Source organism: Sturnira hondurensis, unplaced genomic scaffold, assembly GCF_014824575.4.
Source record: "Sturnira hondurensis isolate 20B ecotype Veracruz unplaced genomic scaffold, ASM1482457v3 Scaffold0022215, whole genome shotgun sequence".
NCBI lineage: Eukaryota > Metazoa > Chordata > Mammalia > Chiroptera > Phyllostomidae > Sturnira > Sturnira hondurensis.
The window spans coordinates 11,988,259-12,012,495 of NW_028094846.1; the positions used below are offsets into that span (position 1 = coordinate 11,988,259).

At 45.7% G+C, this 24,237-nt stretch overlaps 2 protein-coding genes across 4 annotated transcripts in view; one reads left to right on the forward strand and one right to left on the reverse strand.

Moving 5' to 3' along the window:
* Window positions 1-24,237, forward strand: part of RGL1 (ral guanine nucleotide dissociation stimulator like 1) — a 221,882-nt gene that overhangs the window by 4,113 nt on the left and 193,532 nt on the right. The gene's annotated exons all lie outside the window — the stretch shown is intronic.
* APOBEC4 (apolipoprotein B mRNA editing enzyme catalytic polypeptide like 4) lies at window positions 102-8,585 on the reverse strand. Its single transcript, XM_037035329.1, has 2 exons — window positions 8,248-8,585; window positions 102-4,869 (listed from the first exon to the last, which is right to left on the reverse strand). The coding sequence occupies exon 2, from the start codon at window positions 4,837-4,839 to the stop codon at window positions 3,718-3,720; it is 1,122 nt and encodes a 373-aa protein (XP_036891224.1). The 5' UTR covers window positions 4,840-4,869; window positions 8,248-8,585; the 3' UTR covers window positions 102-3,717.

Below are 24,237 nucleotides of genomic sequence, written 5' to 3' on the forward strand. Positions count from 1 at the left end.
GTTTTATTTCTTTGTACTGTGTTTATCTGGTTTTGCTATTCTTGTTAGTCTAGCTTTGTAAGATGCATTGAAAAGGTTTCCTCCTTTTTTTCCTCCAATGCTCTGGAATAGGTTGAATAATACAAAGTTGCCATGGTATTTTTTCTTTGAAAGTTGTAGACTGTGCTTACAAAATATCTAGACTTGCTGGAGTGTTTAAAGGTAGATCTTTGATCCTACTTATCTTGTGTAGTTATTGATTTGTTTGGTTTTCTTTTTTTAAATCAATTTTAGAATCTATATTTTCCTAGTAAATCATGTATTTCATCTGATCATCAATTTATTGGCAAGAAGTTGCAAAAAATATATACTCTTACAATTATTCTAGTTTCTTCCAAGACCATGGACATATGGCTTTTTTCATTGCTACTATTGACTATTAAGCAAAATATTAAAATCAACATTTTTCTCCTCCTAACCCGATTGTCACAAATTCTACAAACATACTTTTACTTCTTACAGAAAATAGTCATCTCAGACTTATAGTTTTGACAAAAGTTTAAAGATTTCACAATTCCTATCCTTCTCTTCTATCATCCTATTAATATTTTTTAATAATAGCAACCACTTGATGAGTGTTTATTATTTGTTAGACACTTGGTTAATAACCTCTTTACTGTACTTACAGTATTTATTTAATCCTTGGGGTAGCTCAACGGCCTACAAATTAGTGTTCCCATTTTATAGACGAGAAAATTAAGGCTCAGAGAGATTAGGTACCTCAGTCAATGATACTCAGCTGCAAGTAGCAGACTGATACAGAATTAGGACTCTCAGATTCCGAAGCTTGTGCCTGAATCTCTCCATGGAATTCCTGCTCTGACGCATGCAAATAGAGCTGGAAGGAACCTTGAAGACAATCTGCTCCTGTCCCTGGTTTTTCAGATGAGTAACTAGAGACTGCCTGCCTGGGACCAGGTGTCCTTATGCTTCCTCAACAGTCTCTCATTTAAGGAGTGACCGTATTGGCCTGGACTCATGACCTGTTCTAGCCCCATTCTTACTCAACCAGTGCAAAAAATGTAACTGCTCAGATGCTTTTCTTTCCTGTAGTTCTGGCAACACTTCTTTCTAATATACCACCGATGTCCAGGTGCATATTGGAAATACTTGCCTAATAGGATGAGTGGGAGGATTAAATGAGTTAATACACATCAAGTACTTAGGAAAGTACTTGACATGTAGCTCTCAGTAAATGTTAGGTCGTAATATTATTTCTAGTTAGTATAGGTTACCATGTAGCTTTCCTTACTTGGAGATAAGATGAATAACACTTCATTTTGTGACTTTAAACGTTTTGGTGTGTATGGACTATGAATCAAAAAAGAGTCATAAAACTACAAGTCAAAAAGGAATAAAAAAGCCGTGACAGCAGTTTAAAGAGAGAGGCCAGCAGAACTGAAGTGTCACTTGACGAAACATCCTTGGGCCCCCTAAGCCCTGTCCAGGGCATGGGTGTCCTTGTGCGTGTCACAGCATTCCATTTCAAGTGGCAGACGCCTGTCCTGGGTCAGCCGGGTCTGCCAGCCCTAAACACCGGAGTCACCTCATGAGCTCCTCTATTGCACAAAGGGAGCTTCTGAGTCTACCCTGGCTTCTCCTGTAGTGTATCCACATGGCAAAGCTGGTCGCCCGGACAACTCGATTGGTTGCACAGCCAGTGGTAACTCTCACTGGAAGTCAGTGCGTTCGTTGGCTTTCTGCTTTTACACGTCAGTCCTGGGGGCTCTGTTAGCCCAGGTCTGCTCCTGATGAATAAGCCCGCTCTCTCTGTGTTGACTAAGCAGGAGTTGAACTTACAGAGCTGAACATCTGACCCTGGACTGTGGTTACACTGACCAAGGTAACACTCCCGTCCCCCACCCTCATCAGTTTCTCGGGATATACCTCCTTGCCTTTTTAAGTCACCATAGCCACTAGCTACTTTCATTTAGTGGTTTCTCTTTTCTTTACTGGAATTTCCATATGTGTGGCCACAGCGATAATTCTTCTAGATCACCATTTCCAGTTTGCTGAAGAGAGGTGGAGCATTCCAATTTCTACTCCTCCCTAAGTCCCTGGCCCGGCCTGACTCAACCGAGAACCCGCGTAGGTGAGTCAGAGGACCTGTTGTTGACTGTACGAGCTCACTCCCTGGAACAACTTGATTTAAGCAGATAAAGCTCGGAGGAACCTTCAAGATGATGTTGCTTACGCCCCTTGCCTTTCAGATAAGGCAGAGATACTTACCGAGGGCCATCTGCCTTTCTGCAGTCTCCTAGTCTGTTGTCTAAGCCTTGACTGTGTTGGCCTAGGGTCATGACCTGTCAGTAACATTCTTCTTCCTAGCCCCAGTGTTGACTACCCAGTACAAAAGTGTAACTGCCCCAAGCACTTTTCTATAGTTCTGGTGACGCCTCTCCCTTTGTTAACATTTGTTAAAAGTTCCAGGTTAGCGATAGAAGTTTCTTTTAAAATTTCTATTTTAATCACAACAGAAGTTTCCATGTTAAACATTTTTCTTTTAAGAAGAAAGTGAGGCAGCAAGTGGGAATAAATTAAACACAAATGAAGTGGTGTGACGTACATGCTCAGAGGGTTAAAGAACACTTTTTCTAAGAAGTGTGTTTTGAACAAGACTGTAAGAGAAGGTATAGGTAGGCCGTGGTGAAAAAAAGTGCTCGGAAAAAAGAAAGTAGAACAAATTACCAGTATGTACTGGGAGGCTATATCCGAAGAAGGAAGAATGGATGCTAACAACCACAAAAAAAAAAATGTCCATGGTGGGATAGTTACGGGGCCCCTTGGCTAGAATGGAGAAGAATGGCGGGGAGCGGTGACTGGTAGTTTCGAGATGTAGTAGATTCACAGCCTTGTACCCATGTTTGGCCTGGATACTGTGCTAGATCCTAAAAGGAAACTAAAGAAAGGAGACAGTCCTGGACCTATGGGGACTTACAATCTCACTGATGAGGCAGGGCAGCAGGAAGGCAGAGGGGGGAGACTTGAGAGCCGGTCGGAGTGGCTTGGGTATCACCGGGTGTGAGGTGGACGGACTCTCCGGGGCCACACTGCCTCTGCCGTCTGTCTGCTCGGGAGGGAGAGGCTGGGCCGGGAAAGATCACCCTGAGCAGGTGCCCGCATTTCAAATGTCAGTTTTTGTAGCTGTATCTACTCAATGAGCAGAACTTTTTCCCCATATGAAGCTATTTCACGCCACTTTAGAGAAAAATGGGCTGTCTAAAATCTTCTGTCCACAGTGAACAATTAATGGAAAATCACTGATATGCTTTTGCAAACAGCACTTAATGCCAGTAACTTCAGGCTATTTTCCAATTTTACCGTAAATTTTTGTACCGAAACCAGTTTAGGAAGCCATTTAGTTCGCAGGCTTTTTTAATGGAAAGACGACATGAGTAGACCAGAATAGCGACATTTTCTTTTTCACACCAAAATATTGGTAAGGCACTAATGGTTCCCTTGGATCCTGCCACTTTCAAAATAAAGGAAAGATGTTAAGTTGCCTATGGAGACGTTTTGGTCAATGTTTAAAATAGTGTCGCTTTGTAACAGTTAAGATGGTAAATAATTCAGGTTTTGCCTTTGGTGTATCAGTTCATCTCCATGTTGGCTCACATCTAAGAGAAAGTTTCCAGATTTTTGTGGGCTACCATGTAAGTCCTGGTGATTTATTTGGTCTTAGGTCGTAGGAATGTAGACGTTATTTTTTGCCTTTCCCTTTCTTCGTCCGTCTGCCTTGTTACTTACAGACTGTTCTGTGATTTCCGCCGTCTCCACCGGCGTTGCAGTGGCAGGCCTTCGGAGGTCCCTGGTTTCCTGGAGTGGCATGCGGGGCATGTTTAAGTGCCTGACGACATTCCTGGGCTTATATGGGTTTTGGCCCGCATGGATGGGCGGTAGGTCTCTGAACGGCAGGAGCACAAAGACGACGGGGACCCTGAGGTCTGGCGTCAGGCTGGGCTGTGGTCGCGCGCTTGTCATTTGAAGAGACTGTGCAGGAAAGACACTGTTGAAGGCGTAGCTGCCTGCAGCGGCCTGCGCGGTCGCGTTCTGGTCCTCCGTCGTCTGGGAAAGGACGTCCGTGAAATGAGGTTTCACTCCTGTTATGGCACCGATTTCATACGCATTGTGCCTGTCAGCCAGCGCCCTCCCCATTAGAATGGGTGGGAAGGTGGTGGATCCAAAAACGCCGCTCACAAAGTTGTGGAGGAGAAAATGCCAGATCCCGCCACTTATTGGGCTCAGAGTGACCTTCGGCCCCAGACTGGCCAGGCTCCGGAGAGCTTCACGGTTCCACGCCGAGGCCGGAAAATCGGGGTCAGTGTGATAGAGCTGAGAGAAGTAAACACTCAGAGTGACGTCCGGGTACGTGACCAGGAAGTTGAACATCTTGCTGACGCAGCAGTGATCAGCTTCATTGCAAGGGGAGCCGCTGGAATACAGGACGATGTGCCTGATGCCGTCGTTACTGTAGGCGGCCACGTCCAAGTACCCGTTCCTCTCGAATAGCATTGATTCTGGGTGAGTAGCAGTCGCGGTGCAACTGCTGACGTGCCCCTTTTGCACCAGGCTCCCGCTGGACGTTTTCAGCTCATAAAACAAGAGGTGTTTCGTTTGAGGATGTGTTGGCCCATAAGGGAAGCCAAAAATCTGATAGAATTCTGTGTGGGCAACGCGTGCTTCCTCACCTGTCCGAATGTGGTAAGGACAACTGGGGCAGTCCGGAGAGAAGCCTAGCCAGTAGTAAGGTTTTACTATTGTTCCACGATTTGCCAGGTATTCCTCAAATAGTGGCTCCATCGCTACTTCCGTTGTCTCCTAGCCACCATCCTGAACAAGAAAGAAGAATTATACCTAAAAAACCAGGGGAAACTAGAGACAGCGCGTTGCTTTACCGACTCACCTTTCTCTTTAAAGCAGGGAGCGTGAGAACCATGGTAACATCTTTGAGTCTGAAAGATTAATAATATATATCCATTGCTTAGAAAGCTCCGGATTCATCTTTGTTGCCACGCCTGGGGAGGAGGAGGAGGAGGAGACAAAGCAGAAGGCGTTACACACCTTCCGCGTTTTGTAGATTCTGAGGCAGTAGATCAATGGGTTCATGGTCATGGCGGGTGGGGCGGGGATGGAGGTGGAAGAGGTGTAAGGGGCGTGGACAGTAATGGAAAACGTACAGTAAGACAAAGGGCCAGGCGAGTATTCTTTGGGTTGTGGATTACTCATTCATCCACATCTGAGAGTTTTATTTTCAGTGGGAGGGTCTCGTGAGAGCGTTTTGGAAACGTTAGCCTTCTGAAAGCAAATACGCTTCTTCGGACATTTCAGAGGGTTTCTGGGGTGTTAAAAACCAGAGAGTTGAGATCTTTAAGTGATTTTTTTTCTTTTAAAAATATTCCTTCAGTCATCATTGTTCCCAAGCAACAACCTCTAGGGCATTATCATAAGTTTAAAAATATTTCCTAATACATTTTATTATACAAGCAGCACATGTTTCTTGAAGAATTTTTAATAACACTGACCCATAAAGGAAAAATAAAACCCATGACGATTTGTATTAGTTCACACTTCCATTGCCATGGACAGGCCTGTTCTCTCCGGTGTTTTTGCTGTGCATTTATTATGCATGATATAAATAAAGCTGTGTTTTATACTGCGCTTCTTCTCTTAGTGATAGATCATGAGCATTTTTCCATGTCATTGACATTCTTAAAAACCCCACAACATTAAAGGCTAATAAGTGTTTTATTACCTAACTGTGGCGTTCAGGTTCTTGTGTCTTGTTACTATAAATACCACTTGGATGAATGTTTCTTTAAAGAAAGCATTCACATCTCTGATTCTTTTCTTTCATGTAGATCACTAGAAGTGATCTATTATTCGATCAAGCTCTCTTACAACGCTTCCTAGGAAGGTGGACTGGCTCTATCCCACCCTCTCCCGTGACGGTTCACAGCCCCTTTGGCCAACTTGAGAATTTGAGCATCTCTCTGTGGTTATAATTTGTACCCTTTCGGTTCCTAGTGAGACCAAACACCTCTTCACCTGCTTATTGGCCTGTAGTCCTTACTCTTTCGTGAGGTGTATTTGACCCCTTACCTTTTTTGTGTGCGGGTTTCCTTATTGGTTCACCAGCAATCTTCCTGTGACAGGATTACTGGCGGTCACATTCGTTGCACCTATTTAACCCGGGTTGTAGAGCCTTTTCGTGAGGCCAATGGTGCTGTAATGGCACTAAATTTTTCATTTTTATGCCATCTACGTTTATCTTTATGATCTATTTTTTCACTAATGCATTGAGAAAAGTCTTTCCTATTGAAGAGGAGATAAGTAGTCCCTATACTTCCTTCTAATGCTCACGGTTTCATTTTTTGCATTTAATGTGTTGTCTAGGTAACAAAACAGATAAAGCAGAACATTTAAAAGAGATAAAGTGATCCCTGGAACAAAAGACGTTTTTCGCTTTTCAAAGTCTCATTTGTAGTTCCAGAGGTGTCTGTTACAGCCCCTCGTGGGGGAGCGCTGTGATCAGCTTCTGTCCCTCTCAGCCCCGACTGCCTCCTCTGCTGCTGTGTCTGATCTGCAGGCAGAAACCTGCGCAAGGCTCCTCACGTAACGCTGTTCCGGACAGAAAGTATTTCGGGACTGCAATCCAGCTGTGGGTGGAATGTGACTACTTATGTCACCATTATCGCAATGGCTAATACCTCTGCAGTCACTCTGGAGGTCACATAGCCATCACATTCCGGATTTCTCCTAACCTCTGGCGTTCAACTCAGTCCAGGGGAAGGGGGTTGGCCTCAGTCTCCTCCTAAGCGTTGTGTTTTCCTGCTGCCAGTGAATTCCTGGCCAAAGGCTTCCTAGACCTCACAGAGTGTTTCCTGGGGCCCTGGACTCTGTGGCCTGGGACTGATAACCTGGGGCCCGGCATCATCTCCTGCTTCACCCCGAGCATGGATTTTTCCCAGCCCCTGCTGCTCACTCAGTCATCCTCGTTGGACTGGGTCTCTCTGAACACCAGGCCCCCTGAAACCCAGCCCAGAGTCTCACTGTCTTTTGGTTGCCTTGCCCTGGCGGGGGCCCACCTTTGGGTGGCCCACCTGATATCCAGGTTGCTGCTCAAATGACAATTTCAGTTCACCCACAGAAAGTTTACAGATTGGTTTGGCCAAAATGTTATGGAAGCAGGACTGAGAGGCCCTTTTCTACCTTTTGGGGGGGTTTTGGGTGGGCGGAGTTAACACCATACAACGGTCCCAAGGTTTGCCGTTTTGGGAAGGGGAGCTCTTTGCTTCTTTCAAGATAAAGGTGGAATGGAAACTTCCCAACGGGGAGGGGCTGCTGCCCCCTTGGACCTCTGACAGAATTTGCGGTTCACTCATCAGTTAGTCATTGACCTCGGACCACTCTGTACTGCTAACCTGTGGTGTCTGACCTTTCATTCTCCTTTAGTCAGGCAGAGACACGCCCTGGGGGTCCCAGGGCAGGGCTGGCCCAGACTCCTGTGTCCCTGTCACCCCCTCCCTCTGCTTTCTCTGCCAGGGGAATGTGTCTTGCCCTCAAAGAGCAGGTGTACTGGCGGTGAGAAGTGGAGACCGGCGTGACCCAGCTCCATCCTCCTGCGGCTGGGAGCGGCCCGCACTGCGGCCCTGGGAGAGCAGTCTGCTTTATTTTNGGGAAGCGGAGCTCTTTGCTTCTTTCAAGATAAAGGTGGAATGGAAACTTCCCAACGGGGAGGAGCTGCTGCCCCCTTGGACCTGTGACAGAATTTGTGGTTCACTCATCAGTTGGTCATTGACCTCGGACCACCCTGTACTGCTAACCTGTGGTGTCTGACCTTTCATTCTCCTTTAGTCAGGCAGAGACACACCCTGGGGGTCCCAGGGCAGGGCTGGCCCAGACTCCTGTGTCCCTGTCACCCCCTCCCTCTGCTTTCTCTGCCAGGGGAATGTGTCTTGCCCTCAAAGAGCAGGTGTACTGGCGGTGAGAAGTGGAGACCGGCGTGACCCAGCTCCATCCTCCTGCGGCTGGGAGCGGCCCGCACTGCGGCCCTGGGAGAGCAGTCTGCTTTATTTTCACCCAGCGAGGGTTTGGTAAGCGCTGGTAAAGCACAGAGGGCACTGGAGTAACTGGAGAGCGGAGCGAGCCCTTCCCCATCTGCGTACAATCTGTTCGCAGCTAAAAACAAGTGTTAGCAGTTACAGTTACCGTCATCTCGTCTCCAGGCTTGGCTCCCGCTGCAGGTGTTCCCGGGGCCGGCCCATTTCCTTCTCTCCCCCTCCAAGTTCCCCACTGCCAGTAGCTTCAGATGGCAGCTGTCCTGTACCCAGTCAGGTGCCATCGTCGGTGCAGGACTTCTCCGTGGCTGGTGTCCATCAGTTCGCTTGAGCTTTGCTGTCCCGAGTTAGACAGACCTTGCTGAGGTGTGGCCGCTTCTAAGAACGCTGTGAGAATTGCTGCCATGGTAACGTTTGCAAAACAGCCACTGCTAGGAAACGGCTTTGACACTTAGTGCTTCATTTGCATCTCAAACCACCTGTTCCGAAGATGAAAATATATAGGGTGCAAGTTCCAGTCTGGATGAAAATGATATCTGCCTGTTCAAGTGAACGTGTTGCGTTCTTCACTCCCCTCGGGCCTTAAGATTCGAGTTTCCTAGGACCTTTGTCCTGAGATAGAAGAGGTTCCAGGCTTAGCGTGCCTGTGACCACGCCTTTACTGCTCCCGCCCCTTGCCTCCAATTCCCTAGTGTCTCCCGATTCAATGAACTTGTAAGTATAAAACCAGAAGTTGACATAAACTTATAAAAGTTATGTTATAAAAACTAAAGTTGATGCTCCCGGGGCACCTTTTATTTAACCTTAATAAATGGTATTGCATTTAAAAATGTTACCTTGAAAACGAGCCTCTGTCCACTAGTATTTTTACCAGTTGAGTTTTAGGGCGATATTAGGAATAGGCAACCTCAAGGAGCCGCCAGTTAGAAAAATAGCTCTGTGGAGGTGTAGTTGGCAAATAGAAATGTATGTCCTTAGGGTACAGAACTGGAAGTGACCACAACACCAACCTGATTCACGTGCCCCCGATAGCATCGTCCTTTTAGGGTGTGTGTGTGTGGGAGACACCTAAGCTCTAACCTCTCAGCAGATTTCAGGCATTCGGCGAGGTGCTGTTGATGTGACCCCTGCTCCACGGCGGGTCTGCAGCCCTCGTTGATAGCTCGTGCGGAACTGGAACCTGCACCCTTGGGCCAGGATCACCGCGCTGCCCCTCCCCGCCCCTGGCAGCCAGGGTCCCCCTCACTCCCCGAGTCCGTGGGCTCGGCCGTTTTAAACTCCACGTGGAGGTGAGACCCTACAGCATTTGTCTGGTACCGGTTTTCTCACTCGGTTTCACGTCCTCCAAGTTCATCCGCGTTGCTGTAAGCGGCAGATTTCCTTTTGTAAGGCTGAGTAACATTCCACGGTGTGTGTATGTACCGCTTTTTCTTTATCCGGTCATCCGTGAGTGTCGTTTGGGTTGTTGCCGCCTTTCGCCCTTGCGGATAACGGTGCGGTGGACGCGAGAGTGCGGGGAGCTCTCTGGGGTCCCAATGGCAGCTCCGTCGGGCGACCGCCTGCAGGTGGGCTTGCTGGGGTAGGTTCCACCTGAACCGGTCCGAGGGGCCGCTGCAGCCGGTACAGCCCCGCCCACAGTGCGCGGGGCTCCCCTGGCCCGACCTCCACGACACTCGTTTCCTTTCGTCTTTTTGCCAGCGGCCGTCCTTGCCGGGAGAGGCGCCGTCTCACCGCCGTTGTGATCTGCATCCTCCCGAAGAGCGATGTTTGAGCCCCTTGTTCCACCCCCGCAGGCCACGTTTATGCCTTCCTTTGAGCAACGTTCCGCCAAATTCTTTGTCCTTTTTAAATGGGACTATGGTTTCGCTGTGGAGTTGTGTGAGTTCCTGGCATAGTTTGGGTACGACTCCTTCTCAGATGTGTCCCTTGCAGGTTTTTCCTGGCCTTCTGTGGGCTGACTGTTCACGTTGTTGGTTAGGTTCCTGTTGCCGTGCGGACATTTTTTAGTGGGGTGCGGTCTCGCTTCTGCTGGTGCCTGAGCTTTCAGTGTCATGCCCCAAACATCGTCACCAAGACCAACGTCAAAACGCTTTTTCCCTTCTGTTTTCTTGTAGTAGTTTTATGGTCTCAGCTTTTCTGTTGAAGCCTTTAATCCATTTTGATTGATTTTTGCATACGGTGTCAGATAAGGGTCCAGCTTTCTTCTTTTTGAGCTACAATGCTTTAAGCCACCGAGTTTTATATCTGTTAGGTGTAGGCAGCCTTGAAGGAAGGTCAACTTTGCGAACTCCACGAGGTTGTACAGAATGACTTTTAAACCTGAATTCAGTCACAAGGAAATGAAGGGCCGCGGTCCTGATTTCTGCTCGCCATTCTAACTGCTAAGTTGACATTCACAGGAAGGAAGAAGCTTTGAGGAAACATGGAGCTTCCCAAACAGACTCCTTTCTTCTCTCTCCCTTTGTTTACCTGCCATGTTTCATTTTCACTTTGGCGAGTTATGAGATACATCACTTAGATAAAACTAGGGCCTGGCTGGTGTAGCTCAGTGGATTGAGCACAGGCCTGCAAACCACACGATCGCGGTTCGATTCCCAGTCAGGGCACATGCCTGGGTTGCAGGCCAGTTCCCTGCAGGGGATTCACGAGAGGCAACCATACATTGATATTTCTCTCCCTCTCTCCTTCCCTTCCCCTCTAAAGATAAATAAATAAAATCTTTAAAAAAATGAATTGAGCTTGGAGTACTTTATAAAAGAAAAAATAAATAAAACTAGTAATATGCAGTTATAATGAAGGTGCTTCACAGAGGCCAAACTCCCTTATACCCATATATTTTTAAAGCCCCTTCACTCCGTTTACTAGACCAAAAGTTGTTTCTAATCTGTGTCCTGACATCCAGTTTGGGTTAGATCCAGGGTGGCTTGTGTGTTGCACGGAAGGTGACTTTCTCTTTGCGTGGCAAGAAGTAAAATAATTTACATTTAATTGCTAAAAGTTTTTACTTTGATTCGAATGGACTGAGGCCAATTAATTGTCTAATTCATTGCTTTTGTAGCAGTTTGGTTGACTGAGTAAAAATGCCCACATTCATGTAGCAGTAACAAACTGCCTAAACAAAACTGTTGAAAATGAGCAACCAAGAAATAAAAAAAGGGCAGAGAATGCAGTGGGTTTTCGCGGAGCTCAGTAAAGAATTAGGTGGGAAAGGTCGGGTAAGGTAAGTGTTGGAGTTGAGAGGAACAGGAAACGAAAAGCAGAGGGTGAGTTTTCTAGCTCGGGGTCATAAGCCAAATGGCCACAGGGTGGCAGCAGAGTCCTAAAAGTGAGAAGCTTTGCTGGCGGATAACCCTGTTTCTGAAACCACTGACTTGCAGAATTCCTCCAAGTTTCCCCCATTATCCTAGGGAAACGAAAACAGATGTTTAGAATCAAAGGTAACGCCTAAAACTGAAGCTGAGGCAAAGTGGAGGGGGGAGGCATTGTCTTTATTCTAAGAGGTATAGATACTCAGAAAAAGGTTTCGAACTATCTGTGGGGAAGGACTAATTGATTTCCCAATCCATAATACTCCCAAGATTTTGTAAAATTCATCAAAATGACTTTTTAGAAAAGAGTGAGGAAAAAGACATGGAAAACACGAGCCCATTGTAAAAAATAATTAGTTCAACAGATATAAACAGATACATGTGTGTAAAATTTTATTACTACATTTCAGTAAATATAAATAGAACAAGTTATCTGTTTTTGTGAAATACTTTGTTTAGTTCAGCTGGCTTTTTTTTTTAAGATTTTATTTATTTATTTATTTTTAGAGGGGAAGGAGAGAGGGAGAGAAACATTAATGTATGGTTGCCTTTTGTGCATCCCCTGCTGGTAGTTAGCCTGCAAGGAACCAGCTTGCAACCCAAGCATGTGCCCTGACTGGGAATCGAACCGCGATCGTCTGGTTCGCAGGCCCCCGCTCAATCCACTGAGCTACGCCAGCCAGGGCTCAGCTGGCTTTTTTTTCATAGTAAGATTTTCTCAATGAAGGAAGCAATCAGTGTTTTACGTTCTGACCCAAGCTGCTCTGAGAACCTGGACAAGATGTAAGCCTCATGTGTATTTTCTGATCTCGCTCATACACAGTCACCTCCAATTTCTATAAACACTTTTAAATACTTATCTCGATTTCTGTGCTCACCTTGCTCGCAGTGGCGGCAGGTGACAGGTGGGCGCTGGTTCACAGACTTAGCTTGAGTGGCCTGCTTTCACGTGCTTCTGAACCGCCTCCGTCCCTATCAGGCAGTGAGTGCCTAACCATGTCCACTGAGTCCCATTTCAGGTCCTATAGCGGGCTTGTAGCACCAATGAGGAAGAATTTCATGAAAGTATCATTTGCTGAACCGATTAACGTTTACTGAATGCCCACTCTGTGACATAAATTTTACACATTTCACATCCCAAAGATGCGAGTGTTATTACATTTCCATTTCACAGATGAGGAAACCGAGGTCCAGAGTTTTAATACTCAAAGATGACATAGCTAGACATGGGTAGAGCTGGGGTTTGAGCCCAGAGTACTCCAAAACTCTTCCTCTTTCATACCATAATCCCTCACCCACATCCTACTTTGAGCAAATAGAAGAGAATTTCAAATTTATGACCTAGTCTTAAGATAAGTGAGACAATGATAAAATCAGGAAAGAAAATGCTGGAAAAGTGTGCCGTGATAAGACGTTATGTATGTAGGGGAAACAGCTGAAAATGTTCCTGGCAAGAGGAAAAACTTTTCTAAAATCAACTTCACTGAGGTATAATTTCCATATAATAAAACACACCCATTTTAAGTGTGCAGTGTTTTGAGTTTTGACAAATGTATGTTCTCACGTTACCACCATTACAATAATAACATAGACCGTTTCCATAAACCCCAAAGTTCCCCATGCCCCGCCCTTCCCCATGAATCACCCTCCCTCACGGCTTCAGGGAAGTACTATCTTTTCACTGTCACCATAGATTATGTGTGTTTTTTCCAAAGTGTCACATAAATGGAATCATAAAGTATAAACTTTGGCATTTCTTGCTTATTTCTCAGCATAGAGACCCAGCCATGGGATTGTATCTGTCAGTAGTTTGTTCCTTTTCAATATTGAGAAATACTGCTCAATACTAAATATGGATGTGCTGTAATTTATTAATTTGCTCGTGCTATGTCAGATCGGGGCTGTTACGAAGCAGCTGCTGCTGCGAACATTCGCGTCCACGTCTTTGTGGGGACACACGTCTCTCTGCCCCTGGGACAGATGCTGGAGACTGGAATTGCTGGTCTGCACAGTAAACGCATCTCACCTTCTAGGAGCTTCCAAGTGGTTCTGGACAGGTCTCCCCCTAAGGTGTGTTGCTTTGCCACGTGGATTATTTCGAACCGAAGACAATTGAGACCCTTTGAGTGCACAAGAAACTTTGACATCTCCATTAAAGAACGTAAATTAGGGGCCTTGCCCACAGTAAGAATTGTTACCAGAGATAACTGTTTGTGACCTGTGACTAGGGCAGGGCAAGCATCTAATGACCGGGCACCCGCTCTTCTGTCCTGCAAATGGCCTTCCTCACCTCCAGCCTCATCCTCAGCTCCACATGCCACACGTGCCTCATTTCACCTTTCTGTCTCCGAACTTCTTATATTGTGGGTCGCTGACTCTCGTATGTGGGGCTCCCGTACCTGAGTATGTAATTGTGTTCGGTTATTTTCTCTTGTTGATCTGATCTGTTTTACGTAGATTCAATGATGACACCGGCTGAAAGAAGGTGGAGGAAACTTTCTTCCCTCCCCAGCTCTGCCGCGTTGTTTTATGTTTCCATTAGCAACGCACTGAAAAGTAGTCCTGTTGTGCACTTCCTTGCCTGCACTTGGTATTGTCAGGGAGAGGAAGTATGGAAGTATTTAATGTATCAACTTAGAAACCCCAGTTTCTTTTAAGCCATTGCACAGGGAAGGAATGGACGGAGGATGGGAATCTGTGGCTCTTCTGTTTCTTCATTTGCGTAGCTGATGCCCAATATAATTTCGAGGCCACCACACTTACCCACAAGTTTGGTATCTAGATTGTCCCTGCTGTCAGCTGCTCTTGTCCCGACCTCTTTCAAATGAAGCCTCTAGTGCTGCTCAGCTCGGTGCTGAGCTCCGTTCAGTTCTGTCCCTCAGTTAAGACGGAGACGGGGGAGCCGAGAGATGGTCTTCGATTCCCGAGGGGCAGGGTGAGCTCGGAAGGCCTCCGCGTGGAAAACAGCCATGGTCTCTTGAAATGTCTCTCTCCTCCATTCTCTCTGCTGGGACAGCGATTAGGTGGCTGTCGAACCTTCTCCTTTATCCCACGGCTCTTAACGTGACTCTGACTTTGTCTGTTGTGCCTCCTGGTGTTCACCGCTAAGTGCTGTGTTCTCCCAGGCGTTCCCTCCAGGTCAGCCGTCTCGTTCTCCACTTGCCTCCACCTGTCTGTCCATCTGCTCTTTAACCCCCTTATGGAATTATTTAAATCAGTGAATACCTTTATCCTTTCTAGAAGTTCTATTTTGGCCTGTGTTTCCCTCCATTTTCATATTTTTGGCTTTTAAATTAAAAAAAAATTATTTTAAGTGGTATTGTATAGTCTATAACAAATCATTCTACTATCTCAAGTTCTTGGAGGTTTAACTTTGCTTTCAGTCACTGCTCCCTACTCTGGCTCATGTGGACAGTCCCTCTGGGTGCTGTGAAATGTCATTTTTGAAGCCATGGTCAGCGGGGACTCTGTGCGGCCGGCACAGAAGGCGTGTCTTTCCAGAGTGGAGGTCTCCATCTTTTCTGTGCCTTAGAATCTCCTAGTGGCCTTTTAAAAATCAGGATGGTAGGTCGGACCCCAGATCAGTTCAGATTCTGCAGGGGTGAGACGGAGATGTGAGTGTTTTTAAAGTTCCAAAGTCAAGGGTGAGACCACTGCTCTGGAGAGGATTTGCCTCTGACTTTTACAGGCACTAGGAGTGTATTTCCAGCCCGGGATCATTTTAATATCAGTTTCTCAGCTCTGGGTCCCTGAACTGCATAGGTAGTACAATATTTTTTGACAGTAAAAAGCGAAACCATAAAAGTCCTGGAGGAGAACACAGGCAGGAAAATCTCAGATATTCCACCCATTTTCACCGATATGTCCTCTAGAGCAAGGGACATAAAAAAGCATTTTTATTTATTTTTATTTTTTAAATTTTTTAAAAGATTTTATTTATTTATCTTTAGAGGGGAAGGGAAGGAGAGAAGTATCAATGTATGGTTGCCTTTCGTGAGTCCCCCGCTGGGAACTGGCCTGCAACCCAGGCATGTGCCCTGACTGGGAATCGAACCGTGATTACGTGGTTCGCAGGGCCCGTGCGCATTCCCCTGAGCTACACCAGCCAGGGCTATAAAAAAGCATTTTTAATAGAGAATATCAACAAAGGCAATTTGATTCTTTTTGTTTGTTTGTTTTACAACTTTGTTGAGGAATCATTGACATATATTTGTATATATTTAAAATATATTTAAAGTATGCGATGGTTTTATAACATACATTGTGGAAATATTACCAGATCAAGTTATTTAACACATTACTCACCTTGCACAGTGAACTCATTTTTTGTGTGTGGTGAGAATGCTTAAATCCACTCTGAGCTGCGGTCGCGTCTGCAGCGAGTACATAACAAACACTGCGCTGTCGACCACAGTGACGGCTGCGCTTCAGGCCCTTGGAACGTGCAGGTCTGCACCCTGGGACCAGCGTCTTCCCACCTCCCCGCCCCCGACCTGTGGTAACCAGCACTTCATTTCATTTCTATGCAGTCAGCTTTCCCCCCCTTTTATTCACAAATAAGTAATACCATGCGACATTTGTCTTTCTCTGCCTGGTTCATTTTACTTAGTACAATGCCCTGCAGTTTCACCCATATTATCGCAAATGGGAGGGTCTCCTTATTTTTTTATGGCTGAATAGTATTCCATTAAATACATACAGCGTATTTTCTGTATCCCTTCACCTGTCAGTGGACACTCAGGTTGTTTCCACATCCTGACTGTTGTGAACGGTGCTGCAATTGAGACAGGCAGGGGGCGCCTGTCTTTGAGACCCTGATTTCAGCCCCTCGGGGTGAATACAGAGGCCTGGGGTTGCTGGGTTGTACGGTAGTTTCGTTTTTAGTTTTGTGAGAAACCGTTTTCCATAATGGCTGCACCAGGGACCATTTCCTCCAACAGTGTGTTATAAGGTTTCCTTTTTGTCCACATCCTCACCAGCATTTATCTTTTGTGTTTTTGATAGTAACCATCTTAACATGTGTGAGGGGATGTCTCACTGTGGTTTTGACTTGCGTTTCCCTGATGAGTAGTGATGTTAAACACCTTTTCATGTACCTACTGGCCACTTTTTGGGTCTTCTTTGAAAAAAAATGTCTTCAGGTACTTTGTCCACTTTTTAAAAATTCAGTTATTGGCTGTAAACATTGTTATTAATTGATTTGAGAGAGAGAGAGAGAGAGAGAGGAAGGGGGAAAGAGAGAGAAAGAAACATCGATTTGTTGTGTAGGGTCAGGGGGAGACTTGTTCCACTTCAGACTGAGCAAATCCAGGCCTCATCGCCGACTCCCACGTGGCCAGGAACAGCCCCTTCCCACTCACCAGTCTCAACACGTGCTCTCTGGACGGCCTGTCCACGTCAGTGGGTTCTATCTGTTTATGTTCTTCCCTGGTTTTGGTTTTAGAATTTCCCTCACTGCCCTGTGAATCAGCTGTCCATTTAGAATCTTTGTGACATGTATCCAAGAATCCCAGGTTCTTCCGTGTACTTAGATCCCAGCATTGCTGAAAAAAACGGAAGTCTTGCTGAGACTAAGTCTGGGTCTTCACGGCTCTGCCCTTGCGCTCATCCTCCTGTTCCCAGCCCGAACCACGTGTGAGCTTGCTGTGTCTTCGGACGTGGTGCACCGGGTTTGCAGGCGTCCACCTGGCAGACGGGCCTCTGGACCTGTGTGCGTTTCCCGGGGCTGTGCCAGGCCTGGCCTTGGCTTCGTCTGGCTCCAGCTGGTCCGTGTTGCCAAAGTCCCAGCATGCTTTGAATTCCGATCTACCTGAATTATGTCAATTTCTAGTCTTTTTCTTCTGTTTCCAAGTCTCTGTCTTTTTGAACTGAAGTTGCCAGACTTAAGTCTGGTTTCAGTTTATTTTCTGGATTCATCTTTCCACAAAGGACTCTATCCCTGATTTGAGAGTTTGTAGTGCGGTTTATAACAACGTGGGAATGGGTCCAACTCAAGATTCAGATGTCTAAGATGCCCAGATGGTTTTAGCAAAGAGCTTCTAACTTTCCACTCCATTTGAAACAACACTGAACTTACTGAGTATGTAAATTCAAAAGACTTTCTACTATATGTTGATAACCATGTACCTGTGGTATTAATTGAGGATGAACACTGACTTACGGACCTTGTCAGAAGGAGTTTGCAGTTGAAAATACCCTCTGACTTGACTTCATTTGCTAAATTCATGAGTAGCCATCCCCTGCACACTGAGTACAACCAGCAGTGGCTGGTTGTGGCTGGTCTGTTCCATGCACTCCTCCACTCCGAGACCTTGTAAGGTCACTGAGTTTGGTGAACAGCACTCAGAGAACTCTCATTGGTATTGGACGGGGCGTTTACCCTAGTTTGGACTTTCTTATTTCTTTGAGAAAGCCCTGCTGAGATCATCACTGGAACCTGAGTCTCACAGCAGCCCCTAGCCCCGTGCCAATGGTGTTGGCATTTGATTATGAACGTGGCCCTGAACACTGACCAAGCTCTCTGGCGGCAAGAGGAAACTGTGTGCTAGTAATGAGCCGACAGACCTGTGGGCTGGACGGCTGGCCAGCAATCCTGCGGCATCTTTGATCTTCATCAGTTGCACCCTTTGGGGCTCCTGTTAGGGTCCTTTCAATCATTTTACCCTTATTTAGATGTCTCCTCCTACTTTCTCTCTTCGTTTTCTTGGCAGTATCTTCTAACAAAATCAGGAGGGGCTTCCAGAAGTTGCCTTTGAAGATCGTCGCAGTGCGTGTACCTGTCAAAAAGGATTGAGCAAGCCCTGTTGAAAGCTGTTTTGCACATCAGGTCCTGAGCCGGTCTCAGCTCTCCCGTTACGGTCTGGCTGTCCAGAGTGATCTGAAGGAAAACCGTCAGAGCCCATCACAGAGGCTGCAGTGAGTTTCAGATGCCTTTTCTTCTTTTTCTCATGCGGGGCGCTCAGGAATCTTGTACTCTGGATGAACCCAGTTTGCATTCTTGTTGGGATTGGGAAAGTAGGGTTTTAGACTTTCTTTTGAAAGCAAAACTCTTTAATTTACTTAGGAACACAGTCTATTTTTTAAATTTTCTTTTCTCTGTCTTGTTTTCTTCTTTCTTTTCTTCTCTCTATAACTCCTTCCTTCACTTTTCTCATACCCCCTCCCCTCCCCTCCCCTCCCCTCCCCTCCCCTCCCCTTCTTTCCTTTTCCCTTCCTTCCTTCCTTTTTTTCTTCCTTCCTTCCAACCTTTCTTCTTTCCTTATAACTTGGTCGCTTTGCGTATACCTAAATATTTTGGAAAATAGACATTGTTGAAGGCAAGGTGTTATTTCTATTACAAAAATTTGGTGGGGGGTGGTGGTGGGGTGAGCTGGGATGGGAGTAAAAGACCGAAAGCTGTAGTTGAACAACAATTAAAATAAAAAAAAGTTGGTTAGAATGATGACACTCCAGGTTTGGAAAGAAAATATAATGTTTTTCTGCTTTAGCCAGGTAATGAATCCTCGAGTCCCCCCCACTCTGTCTGCAGCATATGATGGGGCACCTACATCCCCAAAGTGATGGAAAGCCCCCGTTGTCCTGAAGCAGCCCGTTACAACGTTGAACGGCTCTGGCAGTTACCTAGTGGCTGGTTACGAGTTACAATATAGTTTTCTGTGACATCTATCCATCCATTGCTCTTTAGTTCTGTCCTCGTGGCCCAATAGAGCAGCATTCTCAGATTTTAAGCTGAACTACAAGTTTGTGAAATAATTTTAGTTGCATACAACCAGCATTAAAAGAGAAGGAGGGGGAGGAGGAACAGGAGCAGGCGAAGGTGAAGGAGAAGCCGAGTGGAATGAGAGGAGAATTGAAAATATCAGAGTGCATCACGAATAGTAAAGTTTTCATAAGACCTTTATCTTGATGGTGTAATTAAGTTATTTAATGAACTACATAGGTCAGCTAGATCACAATGGTTCAAAAAAAAAAGGTTTGAGAGCTGCTGAATAAAGTGTGTCTGACTTTTCTTCCGTGTGGCCATCCCCGTGGTTGAGCCGATCTCACGTTCTGCCGAGTCTTCACTTCCCCAAGCTAAACATTGCCTTCCGCCCTCCGCGTGTGTCACGGGTCTCACATCTCCTTGCCATCCTTAGCACACTCCAGCGTAACCAGTTTGTGTGAAAAATAAGGACCTCAAATCCAAACAATGTCCCAAGCTGTGCCCCGACTGAAACAGGCACGCAGGGTGACCCTTCTCCCGGTTAGTGGAACGCGTCTCAGTGCTTGTCCCACGCAGCCCAAGCTGCGCCCCACAGTGGTGCACGCAGAGGCCCAGGGCCCCTGGCCTTGGCATCTGTCTGTTCAGCTGGTGTGACTAGTGACCTTGGGCAAATATGTGGCCGCTCTGTGCCTCTGTTTCTTCATCTGCACACAGGGTAATAGTACTTCTGAACATTTTTGTCAGTATTAAATGACTTAATATATGTGAAGGATGTTGAACAGTGCCAGGCAAATAGTATACACTTATGGGGGCTAATGTATTTTTAAAGCAATGACAGCAAATTGTTGATCCACCTAACTTTTTATCAACTTAAATTTATCTAGGCTTTTGGTGTGCGGAACAGTGGGATTGTGAGTCCCAGTCTGCAGCCCCCGTTTGCGCCTGGTGTCCTGACCTTAGTAACAGTGGCCCCTTCCGCTGTCACTTATGGCCCCGACAGAACATGGTGCATGAATCTTCTAAACTGTATTTTTGTAGTAAAAAATTAGTATTTTCACCAGTTATGTGCCACCCTGCCTGATAGCCACATCTTCTCTCACTAAGTACTTGATCAATATTGCACTTATGTCGAAGACCTGACTTTTTCATTTTCTGTTGAAACTTCCCTCAGTTCTCCCACCCCCTTCTGCTCCTCGACAGGGGGCCGAACAAGATGAAAAGCAGAGGCTGCCTGACTCCCACGTCGGGGCTCGTCTCTCTGGGCCCGATGGCCGGGGTTTGAACTGGCCCATCATTCTATTCTGCGAAGAACTTTTGGATTATGATTAAGTTATGCAGGGTCTTTATTAACCCTCCAAATGTCACATTACTTATATCTTTAATTTGTTTGGTGAATATTTAATGAACTTCCACAGGATACCGGGTCCTGTTCTAGGGGCCAGGAATGGAGCAGGGGACCAGCCGACAAGTCCCTTCTTCTAGGGAACTCACGTGCTGTGAAGGTCGAGGTGCGTCCTAGTCCCTGGAAACTGGGGTCATCAGAGTAGGATTTACATAAACCCTGAGGCTGGTTACTAGGTACTTCCTTCCGGATTAAAAACACTCATTTATCTAGAGGTAGCATTGGGCAGTCATTTTACAGAAAAGGAGCCTGTTTGTATTGTCCATTGACATTTCTTCTTGTCCGAAGTAGAGCACGAACCTGCTGTCACAGGACTTTCTCTTGCTCACCCGTATCTGTCATACTCCCCACACGTCGTAGTCTGCCATGAAAGAAGGAAGTGGTGTTGCTTGGGCGAATTCACCCTCAGTGGTGGCCCACTAGTATTCTGAAATGGCCGCGCATTTTAATAGTCTGTTCCAGAAGGTCCTTGTGGTCCAGTAGTTTGCAGAACTTGCGTCCTCGGTCGTTCTGAAAACTGGGACTTCCCTTCTTTTTGGCAGCTCCTTCTCTCGTTCACTGTGGTTCCTTAAAGGCCTCCTGTTGGCTCCGTGGTCTCGTTTGCTAAGTTCTTCCCCGAAGCTCCTAGACTACAGTTGGGCCAGGCCAGGACATGTAAGGTTTTTCAGGGAAGCTAAATGCTCTCTTAAAATCTTACTCATTTTTGATTTCACACCCCTCTTCTGAATTATATTAATGGAATCCCATACTGAAACTTGGACACTGTAACAGTTGCTATTTATTAAGCTCTTATTATGTGCAAAGCACTCCTGTAAGCATTTCACACAGTTCTCTCTGAGTCACGTCGCATCACCGTGACAGAGGCGTTATCTGTGTGGGCGATGAGGGGAGCGTGATCACAGAAAGCAGTGAGGTGCAGCGTGGGGACCCAAACCCCGCCTGTGAGGTCAGGAAGACTGGAGAACGGGGCTCTCCGAGGACTAGAGTTTGGACAGAGGTTCTTGATGAAACAGCCTTCTAAAAGGACATGCTTTCTTCTCATGTGATACAACTATGTTTGCATTTGTGATTTATGGTTTTGTGATGCCGCATAATTTTATTTGAAATAATCCACTTCCATAAAGATGAAGCTATTAAAGCAGAAGTAGACGGGGTAGGACTTTGGGGAAAAAGGGATAATTTGAGGAAAACGGCCCAATTTATTTCTGGGGAAGCATCCGCATGTTGGTTTGTGCACGGCTGTGCGTGACCTCCTAGGCAGCGAAGCACAGTTTGCTCGCTGTGGACAAAAGACCAAGGTTTCGTCTTTTGAATTATTTTTCTACTCTCCATAGATTCATATTTTTCCCTGCCGTGGTATCATGATCGGTGAATTTCATTTTCCATGGTTTATATCAAGCTTACCTCCACAAAGGACTTGAGGTGATATCATTGTCTGTTGACTTATTGGCAACATTAAAAATATTATTTCTATATAGCTAGACAGCAGGTCCTATAAGACAGGGACCTATGTGTCTTCCGTCCATCTGTCGAATTGGTAGCTCTGCGTGCCATTCAGGGCTCGGGGCTATGTTATGAAATCCGTGGGTGGACTGGTGAATGGCAGTCTCCACGCTCGCTTTAAGAGATTTTCTATGTCACTTATTTTCCTTTAATTGTTGGTGAGTTGAGAAGCTACTTTGAATCTCTTTTCAAAAGAGCAAGATTCTTTAAAAAGAACACGTTGTGATGTGTGAACAGGCCCAGTTATTTCCTAAGACTTTCGATTTTGGAGAAGTTTTTCTTAGCTCAGTGAAGACCCAGTCCTGACACTGGCTGTTCACCTGAACATCGGGAGGAGTAGAGGAGAGCGTTTGCAGGGGTGAGGCCAGAGGCCTCGTTGTCCCAGGTAGTTACAGAAACTGCTGGGGCGGGACCCTCGCCATAGTGACACTCGTAGTTTGGAGGTGGGAAGACCAGGAGGCTTCGGTCCGCAGCAGACAGAAGAACCTTTGTATATGTAGGTCCTCAGCACTTCACAGGGATGAAAGGCTAAACCCGTAATTTGCTCCTGGCCCCTCTGCCCTGGGGCAGTTGGTGGTGAGTTGCTTTAGCAAAGCTGAAGGTTGCTCTTTCCTTGGAGAACCTCATTTCTTTTCCAGGTAAGTGGTAAACACCATCTGCAAGTACACCAGTGTTTGGTGTCAACGTTTCCATTTATATTTATATATAGTTCGTGTATTTAAAACCTCACCTAGAGAACTTGACTTAGAGCAACAGCAGTTGGCAAGAGGTTTAAAGTAGAGAGCACCCTAAACTAGCTTGAGTTTTTCCCGTGTGAAATATTTATTTCTTATATTATTCAAGAACTTCAACTTTGTTAACCACAAAGATTCTTAACTTCAGTATAAAACCTGGAAAGCCGCTGCTGGCTGGGATTCAGCAGTGCCCTCTACTGCGTACTACCTCGCATTATAATGCAAGTGCTTGCAAGGGCTGTGGGAAGGCTCAGAAATTCTCTGTGTTCGGTGACTTGCATGTTAAGACTTCAGTTCTATAGAATTAGAAGAAGTCTTCCTTTTGGTTCCAACATGGCAGAGACCACAGTTTTCTTCAAGTCCTCCTTAGTGTTGAAGCCTCCAAAGCACATGATAATATTAAAAAGAGCAGTTATAATTTCATAAAGATTGCATGTAATGTCCAGCAGCAGCAGCTGTCTGCGTGTTGTACTGAAGCCTGTGATCATGGGTCAAAGTAGGTGAATCTAGAACGTGCATAGGGCAAGCAGATATGTACAAGCAAAAGCGTGACACGAATATGATCAGAATACCGTATTTTGCCGTGTATAATGCGCACTGAAAATTTTGGCCCAAACTTTCAGGAAAAAAAAAATCAAAAGAATTAAAAAGATTTATATAGGGGGTATAAAGGGGGACTAAATGGTACTGGAAAAATATATATGATAAAGATCAAATATAAAAAATATAAACATGTACATAGATACGGAATTAGTACTACCCATGTATAATGTGTATTCTTATTTTTCCCTAAAAAATGTGGGCAAAAAAGTGCCCATTACACATGGCAAAATAAGGTAATAATTTTGGTCCCATCACACTTACTGTATGGTAGTCCAGTAATTTCGTGATCATTAATATATCTATTATTTAAAAGAAATTCTTGCCCTGACTGGTGTGGCTCAGTTGGTTGGGCATCATCCTGAAAAGTAAAAGGTTGCAGGTTCGATTCCCTGTTGGGGCACATGCCTAAGTTGCAGTTGTGGTCCCCAGTCGGGATGTGAACCAGAGGCAACTGACTAATGTTTCCCTATCACTTCAATATTTCCCTCCCTCTCTTTTTCCCTCCCTTCTCCTCTCTCCCTAAAAATGGGAAAATAAAAATCTTTAAAGAAATTCTTTCCTTCAGAAAGTATAAATCAGAAAAAAAAACCTCTACCTATTCATGAGTTTTAAGCTTATAATAGGTAAATGTATGGGGTGTTTGGAATTTCTAAGATAATTATATTTTCAAACAGCATTTGTACAAATATTCATTTGATTCTTTTTTAAAAAGATTTTATTTACTTAATTTTTTTAGAGAGGGGAGGGGAGAGGGAGAGAGAAGGAGAGAAACATCAATGTGTGGTTGCCTCTCATGTGCCCCCCACTGGGGACCTGACTGGCAACCCAGGCATGTGCCCTGACTGGGAATTGAACTGGCGACCCTTTGATTTGCGGGCTGACACTCAAC

What these genes read in the sequence shown, in the direction of transcription:
- APOBEC4 (XM_037035329.1), bottom strand. Translation starts at nt 4,839, where the DNA reads ATGGAGCCACTATTTGAGGAATACCTGGCAAATCGTGGAACAATAGTA.